General features: G+C 47.5%; 1 protein-coding gene across 1 annotated transcript; it reads left to right on the top strand.

The window, feature by feature from the left end:
* Positions 1 to 7,948: 7,948 nt before the first annotated feature.
* Thoc3 (THO complex 3) lies at positions 7,949 to 17,134 on the top strand. The gene is made up of 6 exons (XM_032884909.1): positions 7,949 to 8,255; positions 8,805 to 8,961; positions 10,319 to 10,523; positions 12,673 to 12,834; positions 12,926 to 13,026; positions 15,954 to 17,134. Exons 1-6 carry the CDS (start codon positions 7,989 to 7,991, stop codon positions 16,115 to 16,117), a joined length of 1,056 nt encoding a protein of 351 aa, XP_032740800.1. The 5' UTR covers positions 7,949 to 7,988; the 3' UTR covers positions 16,118 to 17,134.
* Positions 17,135 to 17,557: the final 423 nt, after the last annotated feature.

Here is a 17,557-nt window from a genome sequence, read left to right as displayed (position 1 = left end):
GGGAACTGAACCTCATCAATGCTTTCACACACACACACACACACACACACACACACACACACACACGCACACGTGCACACACACACACGCACAAAGACAGACAGACACACACACACAGCATGTTACAAAATTTTAAATCAGCCTTCGAAGCACGGGCACTCTAATTTGTAGTCCATGTCTCCAAGGGAACGCCATAGGCCAGCTTTCAGTGTGTGTTGGCCTCATACTTGTTTACTTAACGTCAACGTTGCTGCCAGGATTCAGTCCATTGTTCTTGATGCCTGGATCGGTTTTCCAATCCTGAGAACACATTCTTCCTGGCTGCTGGGGCATCACGACCGTTGCTAAGACTCCAGAAGGTCTTAGCACTGTGGGAGAACGAACCTCCCACACCCCCAGAAAAACCGTGACCCTAGTTCCTGCTGCCACCCTGACTCCTGAGCCTGCTGCTCCTGACTCTATCCTTAGTCTTCCCCACACCCCAGTGGAGCCTTCTCTGCCCCACCTCCTGCTCTCAGTTGTATACAAGGCTTCCTCCTTGCTGACCTGTCCTAACAGGACCCTTGTATAGCCTGACCTCCAGACCAGTTACCCTTTCAGGTCCTTGGTCACCTTCCCCAAAGAAAGCCCCAGGCAATGATGAATGATGACATTCTTCCTACAGCTCCATTTACGGTCTACCTGTTCCTGTTTCCACCAGCAGAAAAGTCAAACCTTCCTTCTCAAGACAAACATCAAGGTTTAACGTCTCTTCTCCAGAGTGATTTTTTTTACTCACTCACCAGCCTACCTGTGAGGCCTGCCAACAGCTCCCACAAACTCCCCTCACCTCAGAAGGGAGAGGGAAAGGGTGGGAATCAAGGAAGACTACAGTCTCTAAGGAACCCCCTAACGTCCTGGAACTATCTTTCCTTTTATCAGACTTCTGTGAGACCCCCACACTGAACCAGAAGAGGGAGCTCTTGATACCTCTCTCCTGGCTGAGGAACAGTCTCTGTTCTGCAGTGCTGTGTGGCAGGCTGCAGATTTGTCTAAGGCTGGAGAACCAGTGCAGGGATCAGTTGGAACTCCTGCTACATTTCCGGAAAGGCTGGTAGACACCTACCAGACCTATAACCCACTGAGCTGGAAGCCCCAGAGAACAGACAGGTGGTTAGCATAGCCTCTGTCACCAGTCAGCCCTGGATATTAGAATTTCTAGAAGCTAGAAGGCTTTGAGGGAAAGGTGTCAGAGTCCTCAGAAGTAGCTCAGAGTCTGTAATAACAGAGGTTTATCCAGGTGGTAGTGCACGCCGTTAAGCGCTCAGGAGGCAGAGGCAGCTGGATCTCTGAGTCCAAGGCCAGCCTGGTCTACCAAGAGTTTCATGATAGCCAAGGCTATACATAGAGACACCCTGTCTTGAGAAAACATACAAACACAAAATAATAATAGAGAAATAGAGAAAGCTTGGAATGGCAACTGTGCTAACACCCGGAGGAGCAGAAACGGAAGATCCACCAGAAGGTAATGGACGAAGCCTCCAGAGGTGACCAAGGTATGTACCGAGACCACTCAGACCCCCTCTAGCCCAAGATGGATGTGCACATTATAAAAAAAAGACACTGGAAAAATGATGTCCCAATTAGCAGGTTGCAATCCCTAAGGTAAAAGTCCTCCAATTAGAAACTCAAACTGCCTGACAGGACCAGGGCTGGATTCCATTAGGCCCAAGTCAACCCTGAAAGTGGTAGGCAGGCCAGTCAGTTTCCTGGTAGACACTGGGGCAACTTCTTCAGTTGCCCTGATAGACCCCTGGCAAAAAGATTAAAGTCCAAGATGCAATGGGGAAAGCCGGTGACTGCTCCTGGACAACTGATTGGGTTCTGGACTTAGGAAGGGGTACGGTCACCCACATGTTCCTGAGGAAGGGGCACAGTCACCCACATGTTCCTGATTATGCCAGCCTGCCTCTATCCCCTACTGAGCTGAGACCTAGAATACAAACTACAGGCCACCTTTAAGGAAGACAAGGCAGAATTCAACTATAAATTCCTCACTAGTGAATTGTCTAATTGTGAGAGAATACCAGTTACTGTCTGAGCCATCCCTGGTGTAGCTGGGATCCACCTCATACCTGGCTGAATTACAGACTGGAAACAAACCTGTGTCAGCATTAGCTGGGGGCATACTATAATGTCTAATTGTCCTTCTTTAATCCTCCCTCCCTCAAGACCCTGTGGCTTGGCCATTGCATCTTTGTTCTATAATCACCCTCGCTGGCCCTCACAGGACTATTCGAACTTCCTACTGGCTGGACCAGTGCAAATACCTATATGGACAGCTGTTATGCCTTCGTCACAGGCCATGTTCGTGGAAATATCTATAAAGAGAGACCAACCCCTCCCACCAGTATTACCAGACTGTCTCTGACCAACAGCTCCTGAACAACGACACAGATAATTATTATTTATTATTGCTCAGGCCCTAGCTTTGGCTATTTCCCAACTAAGCTTGTATAACCTAATTAACTACTTATTCTAATCTACGTCCTGCCATGAGGCCCGGTTACCTTTCCTTCAGCCTCTGCACCTGCCTCTTTCTCATTGTCTGGCTGGCAAATCTCCCACCTCTAGCTCTTTCCCTGAGTTCCTATCTCTCTCTGCCCAGAGGCTCTGCCTATCCTCTCTTGCCTTCCCACAGGCCATTCAGCAATCAGAAGGTGGAGGGAGAAGATGTTTACAAAACACTGAGACTGGTGATGCTTCAGAAAAATAATTCCAAAGGCTGGCTTTGTCTTAGTCAGAGTTTCTATTCCTGAACAAACATCATGACCAAGAAGCAAGTTGGGGAGGAAAGGGTTTATTCAGCTTACACTTTCACGTTGCTGTTCATCACCAAAGGAAGTCAGGACTGGTACTCAAGCAGGTCAGGAAGCAGGAGCTGATGCAGAGGCCATGGAGGGATGTTACTTACTGGCTTGCTTCCCCTGGCTTGCTCAGCTTGCTCTCTTATAGAACCCAGGTCCACCAGCCCAGTGACTGCACCACCTACAATGGGCTGGGCCCTCCCACCTTGATCACTCGTTGAGAAAATGACTTACAGCTGGATCTCATGGAGGCATTTCCTCAAAGGAGGCTCCTTTCTCTGTGATAATTCCAGCTTGTGTCGAGTTGACACACAACCAGCCAGTACAGGCTTGTACTCAAATTTCTTCTGGTACAGAAATCAGCATTTGAATAACACAAAGACAACTTTTACACAGTGAATCAGGGGGAAAATAAAAACATCCTAGAAATCCCAGAACTACTATTAGAGACACACACACACAAAGTGGCCATAATACACTATAAAGGACATTAAAAGGATGCTTCTTCTAAGGTTATAGGGAGCAGTTTTGCTGATTAGGCAGCCAAGGAGGCTTCCCCTAGAAGCAGGGCCTCTGCAAATACTTGTGCCCATGCCTCAGCCTGGTTTACCGCCTTGGCCTACGTACACGGAGGAGGAACAAGAGCTAGCTCCCTTGCACCAGGCCACTGAAGATGAGACCAGGCAAAAGCACCTACCAGATGGATCCTTTTTTCTTTCTCAAAACTTTGGGCATTAACCTGTCACCAACTCCACCACTAGAACCCACTTGGGAAGTAGAAAGCCATTAAGTTTTTCATGCCATGTTAGAGAAGAGGATGTGGGACATCATCAGGCGGTGTACAACTTGTAGCCAAACACCCACCGAGCCACCATCCGAGGCGCCCATAGGAGTCAGGAAGCAAGGTGAGATTCCTGGAGAACCTCGGGAGGTAGACTTCACTGAGGTAAAACCAGGCCAAAATGGGTTAAGGTACCTCCTGATATTTGTAGATCCCTTATCAGGTGGGTAGAGGCTTTTCGTAGCAGCTTGCAAAGGGTGCAGGTTACTGTAAAGAGGCCAGTACAGGAAGTAGTTCCCTGGTTTGTCATCCTATTGGCAACGAGGTCTAACAGTGTCCAGGCTTTCATAGCTCAAATCTCTCAATTACTGGCTAACACCTTAGGAGTAACTTGCCTACAGAGCTCTGGGCTTGGCACAGGTAGAAAGGATGACTCGCACCCTGAAGGAAATGCTAACAAAATTAGCAATAGAGACCAGCGAAGGTTTGGTGGGTCTTTTCCCCTTTGTCTTCTTATGGGCCCAGTGCACTTTTTCTCTCTGTGTTGCTCAGGCTGTCCTGGAACCAGCTCTATAGGCCAGGCTGGTATCGAACTCACAGAGCTCTGCCCACCTCTGCCTCCTGAGTGTTGGGATTAAAGGCATGTGCCACCACAACCTGGCTCGTCTTAATTTTTTTTCTGCCGTGTACTTCTTATAGAGGAGGATCTTCTCCATTTGAAATTGGTTTTGGCTGACCTCCTCTTCTTCTACCTAGAGTATAAAATGTACACTCAGCTGAAATTCCTAACCATTCACTTGTCCAGTCCCCCAAAAGGTTCTTCAACATGTCCCCCAAACTGTGAGACCCAGCCAAGAGACTCTGACCTGACTCCCCATCCTTACCAAGCCAATGATGCTTCTGATGTCTGGGTTGAGAGACGTCACCTAGGGTCTGGAGAGACAGTGATTAAGAGCACTGACTGCTCTTCCAGAGGTCCTGAGTTCAATTCCCAACAACAACATGGTGGCTCACAACCATCTGTAATGGGATCTGGTGCCCTCTTCTGGTGTGTCTGAAGAGGTTGACAGTGTATTTATATACATTAAATCAATAAATAAATCTTTAAAAAAAAGATATCATCTAAAGACACCTGAGCCTTGCTGGACCATATCCTGTGGTTCTTATCACATCAATTGCTAATAAGGTTGCTGGGATCACTCCCTGTATTCATCATACCCAGTTCTAGCAGGGAAGAGACACTCCTGACCATCTCTCATTCAGAGGACCCCTTGAAGGTTAAATTCACCTGGCAGGACTGCAGAGGTGCACCCAGGCCCACAACTTTCAGATAAAACATTCCCAGGTACTATCAAACTTGGTTCCTCTTTTCCTTTCTGCATTGACTACTGTCTTGGCTCGTTTTGTGTCAATTTGACACAACATAAAGTCATCTGAGAGGAGGGAACGCCTTAAAATGCCCCCATAAGATCAAGCTGTAGACAAGGCCCTGTAGGGCATTTTCCTAATTAGTTGATTGTATCTGATGCCTTCCCTGGGCTTGTGGTCTTGGGTTCTGTGCGAAAGCCAGTTGAACAAGCCAGTAAGCAGCTCCCCTTCATGGCCTCAGCATCAGCTCCTGCCTCCATGTTTTTGCTCTGAGCTTCTGTCCTGACTTCCTTTGGTGATAAATAGTGATATGTAAGTGTAAACCTTTCCTCCACAACTTGATTTTTGGTCATGGTGTATCACTGCAGTCTTAGAAACCCTAAGTTAGACACGTATCCCTAAGTCTATCAGAGTTGTAAGAGTCTTACAACTGGTGATGGACTTCTGATGACCAAGCACTAGATAACCCCACACCCCCTATGTTATAGCACATCTTAATGATATGCTAAGATACAAAGCTGCACCCAGAAAGGCTCGCACACCAAGGGACAAGTAAACTGTTCTCACAGCAAGGGCATTCTCAACGGGAGAGGCCACATTCCTTTGCCTGAAGGATGTTTCTTCACTTTTAAACAATACACTTACAATTACATTCCCATAGCCCTCTCCTCAAAACCTGAGGCTGTGGCCATCACGTTCTCTGCAATGGCTGTGTGCACCGATGCTCAGTTTACCTGGAGGGCCTGTAACACAGCTAAAGGTTTACACTATCCCTCCTTGGCTACTGCCTTATTAAATAAAAAAAACAAAACAAAAACAAAAAACAAAAAGACTGACAGGCTAATATTACCCAAATAAGGTGCACAGTGCACAGTGAATTTAAATAGGGATATTCAAAAAAAAAAAGAGAGAGAGAGAGAGAGAAAATTATGTAAGGAAGACTCCATCATGCCATAAACCCTGCTCAGACGCTCACAGTGCCTTTGCAAGGCCACACTTTTTAAATTATTTTTCTATTTTCTATTTTATTTTATGTGAATGAGGGTTTTTGCATGGGGGCCTGGAAGGTCAGAGGAAGGTGCCAGACCTCCTGGAACCAGAGTTACCAAGAGTTGTGGGCCACTTTGTAGGTGCCTGGGGAGGGAACAGTCGTCCTTTGCTAGGGCAGCAAGTGTTCTTAAACGGAGAGCCATCTCTCTATCGATTCTATGTTCCTTAAAAAATTAATTAAAAATGCTATTAGCTAGCCAGGCATAGTGGAGCACTCTTCAAGGTCGAGGCCAACCTGGTCCACAGGGATACACAGAAAATTCCTGTCATAAGCTCCCCTCCCCCATCAAAAAATTAAATTTTGGGGCTGGAGAGATGGCTCAGCTGTTAAGAGCACCAACTGCTCTTCCAGAGGTCCTGAGTTCAATTCCCAGCAACCACATGGTGGCTCACAACCATCTGTAATGGGATCTGATGCCCTCTTCTGGTGTGTCTGAAAACAGCCACAATGTACTCATATAAATAAAATAAATAAATTTTTTTAAAAATTAAATTTTTCTTGTGACTATTCATCGTGTATGGTACTGTTATATAAGGATTTCTTTCTTTCACTTTTCCCATTTTATTTAGTAAATACCAGGTGCCTACCATGTGCAAAATAACAGTGAAGGGGGCCAAGACTGCTGGACCATAAAAACTGATCTCACGAAATTATATTCAGGTAGGGAGATAGCTATTAATGAAAGTAACAGACAAGAATACTCAGGAAAAGTACAAGGGAATTCCAGTCAGGCCGAGTAGAGAACATAGTATTCAGGGATAGAGTCATTTAAATGAGTTTACCTGTACGCATGTGTGGGACCAGAGGACAATAGTAGGAAACAACTGAATAAACTATTATACCTCTCTAACTGAGCTACCTTGCAAGACCCCTTTTCTGTAAGCATCATTCGTTGTTTTGTTTTGAGACAGGGTCGCTCATTTACCTGGGACTTGCCAAGGAAGTTAAGACAGCTGGCCAGTGAGTCCTAGAGATCTGCCTGTCCCATAAGCCTGCGACACCACAGCTGGTTCCTCCGATGCCCCCATCTCTACACAGCTCTTCTCCAGTGCTTAGTGCCATCCTGGCAGTGCACCTTTTTTTTTTTTTTAAATCCATCCGGGTATCTTTTGGTTTAAGAGAGACATAAGTGGGAGGATCTGAGATGTGTGCGTGGCACAACCAAATGGTCACTTTACTTTCCACTATTTTCTTCTAGTTTACTGTTGTGCATATGCAATATCTTTTAACAACCACGATCAAAAGACAAAACGTCTTGGGAGGCGGATCTCTCTGTGTTCCAGGACAGCTAGGGATACACCGAGAGACTCTGTCTCGAAAAACCAAAATCCAAGAAAAAACAACCAATCAAGGAGCAATCGGATGGTGGTGGTCCAGGACAGACAGGACTGCACAGAGTAACCGTGTCTTCAAAAACTAAAAAACAAAAACAAAAACCAAAACCAAAACCCCAAACAAACCAAATTTCAAATCAACCAACTTTTCCCAACTTCAACCGACAAACCCACACTTATCAATTCCTTCATTCCACAAACATCTAATCTTTCTCCTGGAGCGAGAATTTTGCTATGGCCTTTTGCTTTAAGGGCAGGATGAGGACCTTGCAGTGAAAAGCAACTCTAGAACAAAAAGATATTTTACTTGTAGGTAAATTGGAGGCTTTACCTTGGTCCTCTTTTTCGAATAAACCAGACTACCAAGAAACAGGTGAGAAGACCATTAAAAAAATTGAAGTCTTCGAAAAAGACGCGAATTTAAGGAGAAATCATCCCTATTCCAAAAGGTAAAGGTGGACGCGCGCTGCATGCCGGGATTTGTAGTCCGGGGCGGGCGAGAGGCGCCTGCGCGGAGCGACAAGGCGCTTTTATCGGCGCATGCGCGCGGCGACGGCGCCAGGCTCAGAGTCTCCAGCTTCCGGCGCGCGGTCCTTGCGGAGAGGGCCATGGCGGTTCCCGCCGCTGTCCTGGGGCCCTCTGCCCTCAGCCAGAGCGGCCCCGGGTCGATGGCGCCCTGGTGCTCCGTGAGCAGTGGCCCGTCTCGTTATGTGCTCGGGATGCAGGAGTTGTTCCGAGGCCACAGCAAGACTCGTGAGTTCCCGGCGCACAGTGCCAAGGTGCACTCGGTGGCCTGGAGCTGCGACGGTCGTCGCTTGGCCTCGGGATCTTTCGACAAGACTGCCAGCGTGTTCTTGCTGGAGAAGGACCGGCTGGTGAGCTTGTAGGGCACGGGCATGGCCGGGAAGGGGGCTGTGTGTGGAGGGAGAGGGCCTATCGTTGGCGGTAAGGAGGAAAGGGTTTGAGGGGCTGGAAGAGTTGGAGTGACGAATGGGCTGAGGCTGCCTGGCGGAGAGCAGAGAACGAACTTAGTGGCAAGTAAAGAGGTGTGGCGACGTGGCTGCGGGCCAGGGAACGTTGAAGTTTTGTGGCCGAGAGTAATGAGGGTCTACAAGAGCCCAGGATAGGAATACTCGGTGAGGAATGGCTAGGGACTGATGAGGTGGTAGAGTCCCTAGGGAGGAGACGAGGGTTTTATTTGAAAATGATAGTGCATCCTTTGGGAGTGGGCAGATGGGTTGGGGTGGTTATGTGGTAAAAGAAGAAAGGAGCCCAGGAAGGGCAGATGTCGAAGCTCAGAGAGGTTCGTGTGAGTTGAAGTTTTGGGAAAAGAGCTGGATTTCTTTTTTGCATATCCAGATCTTTGCTGGTTTCAAGGAACCACTGCTCGGATAAAAGTGGCATCTGAATTCTGTTCTTTTAAGGTCAAGGAAAACAACTACCGTGGACATGGGGATAGCGTGGACCAGCTCTGCTGGCATCCAAGCAACCCTGACCTTTTTGTCACCGCATCTGGAGATAAAACCATTCGCATCTGGGATGTGAGGACTACAAAATGCATCGCCACTGTGAACACGAAAGGTAACTTCAGAGAGAGGGGTCTTCAGCAGCCATGTACTGTGTTCTTTGTAGCTAGTGCAGTTTATCAGGATGTATATATCTGCCTGGAGAAGACCAGAACAGAATTTGAGCGCTTTCCTGACAGGCCATAGATACATAGATGAGCAGTGGAAGCCATCCCAGGAGTAGTGTGTGCAGAGGCATGGAGAATTGGGAGATCCTGGCAGGTTACAATGGCTGAGAAATAGCAGGGTACAATGGGTGATCCGGAAAATTGTGCATTATATTTAAAGGCAGTGTTCAAAGCGGTGTAGTAATTTAAGTATGCTTGGCCCAGGGAGTGGCATCATTAGAAAATGTGACCTTGTTAGAGGAAGTGTGTCTGTAGGGGGCTTTGAGACCCTCATCCTAGCTGCCTGGAAGCCAGTATTCTCCTGTTCGCCTTTGGATTAAGATATAGAACTCTCAACTTGTCCAGCCCCACATCTGCCTGGATGCTCCTGCCTTGATGTTAATGGACTAAACCTCTGAACCTGTAAGCCAGCCCCAGTTAAATGCTGTCCTTTATAAGAGTTGCCTTGGTTGTGGTGTCTGCTCACAGCAGTAAAACCTACTAAGACAGGCAGTTTTGTTGATTTTTAGATTTTTTTTTTTTAATTTTCGTGTGCGTTGGTGTGCGTGTATGTGTGTGCATGTACGTGTACATGTATTATGTGTGTATAGGCGCCAGAAGAAGGTGTCTTATACTCTATAGATGAACTTATAGATGATTCTGAATTGTGGGTGCTAGGAATTGAACTTGGGTCTCTTGGGGAAAAATCCAAGTGCTCTTTAGCCCCACAGCAAAAAAAAAAAGAAAAAAAAGAAAAAAAAAGGTTTTGAGGGGGATACAAGGTTTCTTTGCGTAGCCCTGGCTATCCTAGAACTTACTCTGTAGACCAGGCTAGACTCGTGAACTCCGAGATCCACCTGCCTCTGCCTCCCAAGTGCTGGGTTTGAAGGCGTGTATCACCATCAAGCTCCCACAACAGAATTCTTGATACACTCTCTGATAGATTCTAAACTGCACTAGAGAGAGTGAAATGTTTAAAAAAAAATTAACATTTCGATTTAATGATGTTGAAAAGTTTAACTTCTGTGTTCAGCGTGGACATTCCTGACTTTGATGGTGGGACCAGTGCCAGGGTGTAGAATGGGGTGGTGTTTTTGACAAACGTTCAGACTCACAGTGGCCTCCTCTGTCAGCGGGAGCTTCCTTCCATTGACTTGGTGATGACTTAGTGCTGACGGTCGCTCTGGTCTTCTTTCCAGGCAGAATAAGCTGTGGAGGCGGACGGGCAAAGGTGAGCTTGCTGACGGATTATATCTGGGTTCCTAGGGGAGAACATTAACATCTGCTGGAGTCCCGACGGGCAGACCATTGCAGTGGGCAACAAGGACGATGTCGTGACCTTTATTGACGCCAAGACGCACCGTTCCAAAGCGGAGGAGCAGTTCAAGTTTGAGGTCAATGAGATCTCGTGGAACAACGACAACAACATGTTCTTCCTGACCAACGGCAACGGCTGTATCAACATCCTCAGGTGAGGCTCTGGTCTGGGGGATTGTCAGACCGCTGCCCTGGCTGCCCTGTCAATGGCAGAGATGAGTTAGCTGTGAACCTAGCCCAAAAGACTTGAGAGGATAGAATATTAAAAAAAAATTTACCTTCTTTTAGGCATTCTGGATTTTGTGAGTTCATACTGATACTGATTACATTTTCCTGTTGATCGAGAGGGAACTAAAGCATGTGAAGGTTCAGTTATCAGACAGACCGCCCAGGGGCTTGATGCACCTGAAACTGTGGCTAAGTCACTCTTGTAAAGTTTCAGCTTAAATACCATTTTCCCTCTAGCAAAGTCACTTCATCCTATCCTCGCTAAGATTAGAGCATTTTAGTGTGTCTTATGCCCTTCTTCTTTCTCTCTTTCTCTCTTTCTCTCTGTCTCTCTCTCTCTCTCTCTCTTTCTCTCTTTCTCTCTTTCTCTCTTTCTCTCTTTCTTGTTTGTGTATGTTCTTTGGTGTTTTGCCTGCATGTATGTCTGTTTGAGGGTGTTGAATCCTCTGGAACTAGAATTATAGACAGTTGGGAGCTGCCATGTGGTTGCTGGGAATTGAACCTGGGTCCTCTGGAAAAGCAGCCAAGTGCTCTTAACCGCTGAGCCATCTCTCCAGCCCCAGGAAGCATTTCTTAATTCTGTATGATAATGTATACTTTATCTCTATTTCTCATTGCACTAGCAGTTTCATAGTGGAGAGGACTGTGTTTATGTTTTCCATTGAATTGCTAACGCAATTATTAAGACCTAGGTAGGTCTTAATAGTAGGATCTCAGTAAGTATTTATTGTATAAGTAAAAGAAAATGTGAAATAAAGATTCAGGGCCCTGAGGCCGTGCTATTGCAGTGCCAGGGAGGAATGCGAGACAGATGGCCGTAGTTTCTTTGGTTGAGAGGATGAAGTTTGCTGTGAGTCCTGTAGCTTTTAACTTTTCAAAGCCTACTTTTAATGATGGTTCTTAAATGCTTTTAACCCTCCCTTTTAGCTCACTACCCACCAGAGGTAGTGGAAAAGATATGGGGGAAGCGGACCTTTTTAGAAGTTATTCTTTGGAGCAAATCCCATCCGAGTTGTCAGGAGGTCAGCAGTTCAGTTCACGGGTCAACAGCGGCAGCTCGATCCACTAGGAAATACTTCATGAATACATCAGTGGTCCAGTTCGGTACAGTCAGGACAGGAGCATGAATCAGCAGCGGTGGCACGGCATAGCAGACACAGCCAGGCCACCTGAATTGGCATGAGTCAGCAGGAGGAACCAGGACAAGTAGGGATGCCAGGAGTTCTTTTTCAACGAAACGGAGGTTGGCAAAGACATGAGAATTGTACAGCTAGCTCTGCAAGCCCCTCTCTTCCCTATTCCTGCTCTTTTCAAATATCAAGTGTGCTCCATGGGTCTTTTCTCATCCCGTGTTGCCTCAGCACATGAGTCTGTCTTAGCAAACCTCTGTGTGAGTCTCTATCAACTGACATCCTCTGCCAAAGGGCCGGAGGCCTTGGAAGCGGCAGCATACCACCAGAAGTTTTTTGGTGTGCTTCTCTATGGACCTCAACCAATACAGCGCGTCCTTTCTCATGTCTGCTTCAGCAAAATGTTCCTTCATGAGTCCGCCTCAGCACAGATGGATTCATCTGTGTCTGCTTCAGGAAAAAACTCCGTCATGTGTTTGCCCCAGCAAAACACCATCTGACACAACTGACTTTCCAAAGAACCCTTAAGTTTCCACTTCAGAACCCCAAGTTAAACGAAACAAGACAAAAATCACATTGGCAGGGCTATTGAAGGAGTTATATATTCATAGACCTGGGTACTGTACTGGGCTTTACTGTTTGTGTATTGGATAGTATAGCTAGGTATCACAGTCCTGTGTTTGCTTCTTCTATGCCTTAGGCGTGACACTCTTACTTTCTTTTCCTCCAGAGTGATGCTCTCAGGAAGCCTAGAGATGGTCTAATTTTCTGTGAGGTCCAGTAGCCTCACTGGTTCATCTAGGTGTTGGTGGTCTCGGTCCTGTGCTCTTGTACTTGGGCAAACCTTTTGTTTCTTCCTTTAGGGATGTTTTTGTTAGTGTTTTCCCCTTGGTGCCTTAGTGCCCCGGCCCTCTTCTGCACACTGATGGCTGTCTTGTCTCTCAGCTACCCAGAACTGAAGCCTGTGCAGTCCATCAATGCCCACCCTTCTAACTGCATCTGTATCAAGTTTGACCCCATGGGGAAATACTTTGCCACAGGAAGTGCGGATGCCTTGGTCAGCCTCTGGGACGTTGACGAGCTAGTGTGCGTGCGGTGCTTTTCCAGGTATGTAGCTAACAGGCTTTTCTTGTGGGAAATCAACCTTTCCTCCCCCTTTGGGGGTAACTAACTGATGTTTCTCTCCATCCTGTCATAGACTAGATTGGCCTGTGAGGACCCTCAGCTTTAGCCATGATGGGAAAATGCTGGCGTCGGCTTCGGAGGACCATTTCATTGACATAGCTGAAGTAGAGACAGGTATCTTAATTGGACTCCTTCGTGCTGATGCTTGGCCTCAGGCCTTCTCTGGGCACGTTTTAGCTGTGTGCACTGCTACGTCACCAGTGGTGTCAGATGGGTTTGTTTTGTTGAGATATTTGTTGATAGGACTGTCAGCTTCGTGTAATGGTGGGGCAGAAGGGCAGGAACAGAGTGCCAGGTCTGAAGAGAAGCACTGTAGGAAAACACTGCGTTTGCATTATTTCTTCTGTTATCTAAAAATACATTTTAAAAAAAAGGTGGGGATTTTTGTTTGTTTTGTTTTTTTGAGAAGGGTCTCACTTTGTAGCCCTGACTGGCCTGGAACTCCTGATGTAGATGAGACTGTCTTTGAATTTACAGAGCATCTGCTCCTGCTTTCTGAGCGGGGGTTAGAGCAGGACGTCATTTATGGGTTCTCCTCCCAAAGCCACTGCCTCCTTCCTGACACCTGTCGGGTTTCTGTGTCCTGGGTTTTGCTGCTTTTTTGAAGTTGTTTATAAATACATGATTTTATGTATCTGTAAAATTAGGACCCCCACATGAGAGCACACATGGAATATTTGTCTTTCTGGTGAATTTTGTGTGATTATCTCCGAGTTCTGATAGCCTTTGTCTTGTGTCTCCGTAGCTGTGGTAAATGCCCTATGACAGCAGCTTCACGGGGGAGGGGCTTCTTCGGCTCACACTTAGGTTACAGCTCATGTCGTGCTGGACAGAGCATGAGCAGAGAGCCATGAATAAGTGTTTGTGCTCAGCTGCCCTTCTCCTTTCAGTCCAGGGACCCCTGAGACCCATGCTCCGAGGGTCTTCCCACCTCAAGGAGCCGATCTAGACAGCATGGCCGATCTAGACAGAGGCTCACCGGAATGCCCTTAGCAGACTGTGACCAACGCAGGCTTGGTTGAACACCTGCAGCATGCAGAATACGTCTCGAGGGCTGGTTATTGATCTTGGGCGAGCATTGCCAGCCATTCAGCAGTGTGGGGCCCTTAGGGAGCGGAGGCTTCTTAACTCCCTCCACTTCCGACCCACGGGGCTCAGGCACAGCTGTCTGAGGAGTTTCATCCGGCCGTGGCTGTGTCACGGAGCTGGTGTGACCACCGTACCTTGACAGCCAGTGTGGGGGCTGGGTCAGGTCAGGTTTGCTTGGCGAGTGAACTCCTTTGCCAGCCTTGCCTCTTTCTGTCCATTCTTTAGAGGTAGAACTTTTCGTATGTTTCTTTTCAATCTTTCTGTCTATGCATTTTTTTATTGGAGTAAATAACATTAGGTATAATTCCTGAATATTTTTGGTAGTTAAGTCTGAAAGAAGGTAAGAGTGAATTTTGATTTTATTTCTGATTCTGATAGACTAGAACTCCATTTTAACAGTTATTTCAGTTTTCAGACACACCACACAGTCTGCAGTGGTCGGTCTGAACTGGTTGCCTGGGACGGTGGTATCTGCCTCACACAGTCAGCGCTGTACGTCATTTAGGGATTAGCTTTGCAGTCAGTTATCAGGGTTCTTATCCTAGTTAGTGTTGCTAGTGCTGTGAGAACAACACGACCGAAGCGACCTGGGGAAGAGAGGCTCACACTTACTACGCTTCATCGTCAGAGGAAGTCAGGACAGGAACTCAGACAGGGCGGGAGCCTGGAGTCAGGGGCTGATGCAGAGGCCGTGGAGGGTGCTGCTTACTGGCTTGCTCCCCATGGCTTGCTCAGCCTGCTTTCTTACACCCGGGACCACCAGCCCAGGGATGGCACCACACATAGTGGGTTGTGCCCTCCCCATCAATCACCAATTATGAAAATGCCCTACAGGCTTGCCCACAGTGCACTCTGTGGAGGCATTTTCTCAGGTGACGCTCCCTCCATGCCAGTGACTAGCTGTTACGCTGACACAGCCTGCTGGCCACAGCACTCAGCCTGTAAAGCCGTGTGCTTACCTGGGGAACATCTCAGGGGTTTTCGTGGTTGCTTTGGTTTTCTTTAGTTGTGTAAATTTTTATCTTAACCAAATCCATAGCAAAAGATACAAATTAAACACCTAAAGAAAAGTGAGAGTCCTGTGGTAGTGACACCAGAAAGCACGGGTGTGTCCGTGGCCTAGCAGTAATTCAGACAAGCTGGAGATGGCTGTCCCCGACAGGATTACTGTAAACACTTCACATATATAACAGAAATGTGTACTTATGTGTGTACATGGATGTGTTCTAGTAGTGCAGGGTATAATTTGTAGACCGTATAGTTGACCTCTGAGATGTCTACCAACCGTTCTCACACCCAGCATCTTTATAGTGGTGCCACACTGTAAGTCTTCTGTAAAAATTGTAAAGAGCGGTTTGTGGCTGTTTTGCCTGCATGTGTGTCTGTGCCGTACAGTGCCTCTTGCTCATAGAGGCCAGAAGAGGGAGCTGGGTCCCTAGGTGCTGGGTCCCATTGGGTTGGAGCTAAACAGATGGCTGTGAGCTGCCATGTAGGTGCTGGGATTTGAATCTGGGTCCTTTAGAAGAACAGCCAGGGCTCTTAGCTGCTGATCCAACTCTCCGCTCCCACATTGTAAGCCTTAACTCAAAGGGAGAAAACGTGGAGCAGACCTGAAAGAAACCATGTCTGATTTCAACAACTTAGAAGGAAACGTCTGGGGAGAAGTTATTTGCAAGGCTTTGTGGTGTATGAGGTGTGTGGCTCTGAGACAAACTGCCTTCATTCTCCTTAGGTGTCACTTTGTTAAGGCGCCACAGCCTCTCCCAGGCCTGCCACTGGCATGCGGTAAGGACAGGCCATCTGTAGGGTGCTCAGCGAACCATAGCTGGTAATTGTTTTCCTGGGAGTATAGATTAGAGGCCTAGACTCAAGTTAACCTTCCTGTCACCTGCTCGTGTGTGACATCTCTAAATGCCAAGTACTTACTAATGTTCTGTCTGTCGCTTCTGTAGGAGACAAGCTGTGGGAGGTGCAGTGTGAGTCCCCGACTTTCACCGTGGCTTGGCACCCCAAGAGGCCTCTGCTGGCTTTTGCCTGCGACGACAAAGATGGCAAGTACGACAGCAGCCGGGAGGCCGGGACCGTGAAGCTCTTTGGGCTTCCCAATGACTCCTGAGAGGACACAGCCACGAGGAAGAGGATGCCGGGCGGACTGTTCGGGCTTCCTAATGACTGGACCTGACGGGGAGAGGGGGCTGGGCGCAAACCTTCCTTTTGTATAGTTCCGTGTGGTCTTTGGGCTTTGGGCATCCTAAATGTTTGTAAATGGCACACATTACAAAGACCCTTTGGTCAGGCTGTGGTACCGCAGGATTGAACCAGCCTTGCACGTGGTGAGCAAGTGGCCCACTCAGCCCCAGCCCCGCCCCACTGCCTGGGTTTTTTTTTTTGTTTTTTGTTTTTTTTGGTGTATTTTGTGTTAGGCAGTTAGCTAATAAGGACTCTGCAAGTATGGGTCATAATCTGTTGTTGAGGTTTCTCTAAAGGAAGAGAACTGGTAGAATGTCTGTCTGTCTCTCTCTTGTCTCTGTGTGTCCATACATGGGATTTTCTCAGAGTGGCTGACAGGCCGTGGTCTGGGTTGTCATTCCAATGATGCTGCGGTCTCCTGACGGAAAGGCCAAGGATCAGTAGCCGTTGAGACTCATCTGATGCGGAGTCCTGGGGAATCCTAGAGAGCTGCTGATCGTCGGTCAGTGTTGGAATCCTGAAGAAGCGGGCTCTGTGGTTACCAGGGAAGGACTCCCTGAGCAGCAGGGTGGATGGACCAGGCAGTGAGAGTGAGGGCAAACAGGCGGAAAGCCAAAGCCTTTTCTGTGACTTTTTATACACTGCCACCAGCATGTGTCCCAGGTTTCCGGTGGCTCTTCCTACCTCAGATGATCAAGATTTCTCTCAGGTGTGCCCTGCTGGTTGGGTTTCAGTGATTTCCAGACGCTGCAGTCAAGTTGACAGCCAAGATTGCCCACCACATGCCCAGCGTGGCATGCCCTTTGGGAGTGCCCTGTGTTCTGGGTTTTAATATGGCAGTTTGTTGCTTAGGCAGTACCTACTTAGAGGGAGGGCAGCACAGGGATGGGATTTTTAAAAACAGCTTTGAGAACTGAGCATTCATTAAAGCCGGCTTTCGTTATGAGGTGTCTAAAGTTACTGTTTTTATTCCTGGAAGATACTGCAGGTTTAAATTCTGTTTTGGTTTTAAATCTGAGAGTTTATGATCCCATCTAACACTAACCAAGACCCTGAACTGCAGTGCTGGGCTGCTGTGGTATTGCAAAGTCATCTGTGTACACAAGCGGGTGTACATCTGGCCTCCTCCTACCTGGTTTTATATAGAGCAAACTAAGGGAAAACAGAAACACTGTAAAACAGAAATAAATACAAAATCAGACAGATAAATGAATAGGAAGTCAGGGCTGAGGAAGTGGAGGAGGAGTGTGTGAGGAGTGAGGCCATCATGGATGATCTGACTAACACGAGCGAGCTTCCACAGCAAACTGAAGATGGAGGGAAGTCAGTTTGCCAACTGTCTGACACAGCTCTCAGCGTGTTACAC

This window comes from Rattus rattus, chromosome 14 (assembly GCF_011064425.1).
Source record: "Rattus rattus isolate New Zealand chromosome 14, Rrattus_CSIRO_v1, whole genome shotgun sequence".
Classification (NCBI taxonomy): Eukaryota; Metazoa; Chordata; class Mammalia; order Rodentia; family Muridae; genus Rattus; species Rattus rattus.
Note: the sequence above shows the minus strand (reverse complement) of the source record. Positions and strands in the feature narration are given on the sequence as shown.

Excerpts from the sequence above, each read along its gene's own strand:
- Thoc3 (XM_032884909.1), top strand. The coding sequence starts at position 7,989 with ATGGCGGTTCCCGCCGCTGTCCTGGGGCCCTCTGCCCTCAGCCAGAGC. Across the intron at positions 8,256-8,804 it reads TGCTGGAGAAGGACCGGCTG|GTCAAGGAAAACAACTACCG; the intron begins GTGAGCTTGTAG and ends TGTTCTTTTAAG. Across the intron at positions 10,524-12,672 it reads GGCTGTATCAACATCCTCAG|CTACCCAGAACTGAAGCCTG; the intron begins GTGAGGCTCTGG and ends CTTGTCTCTCAG.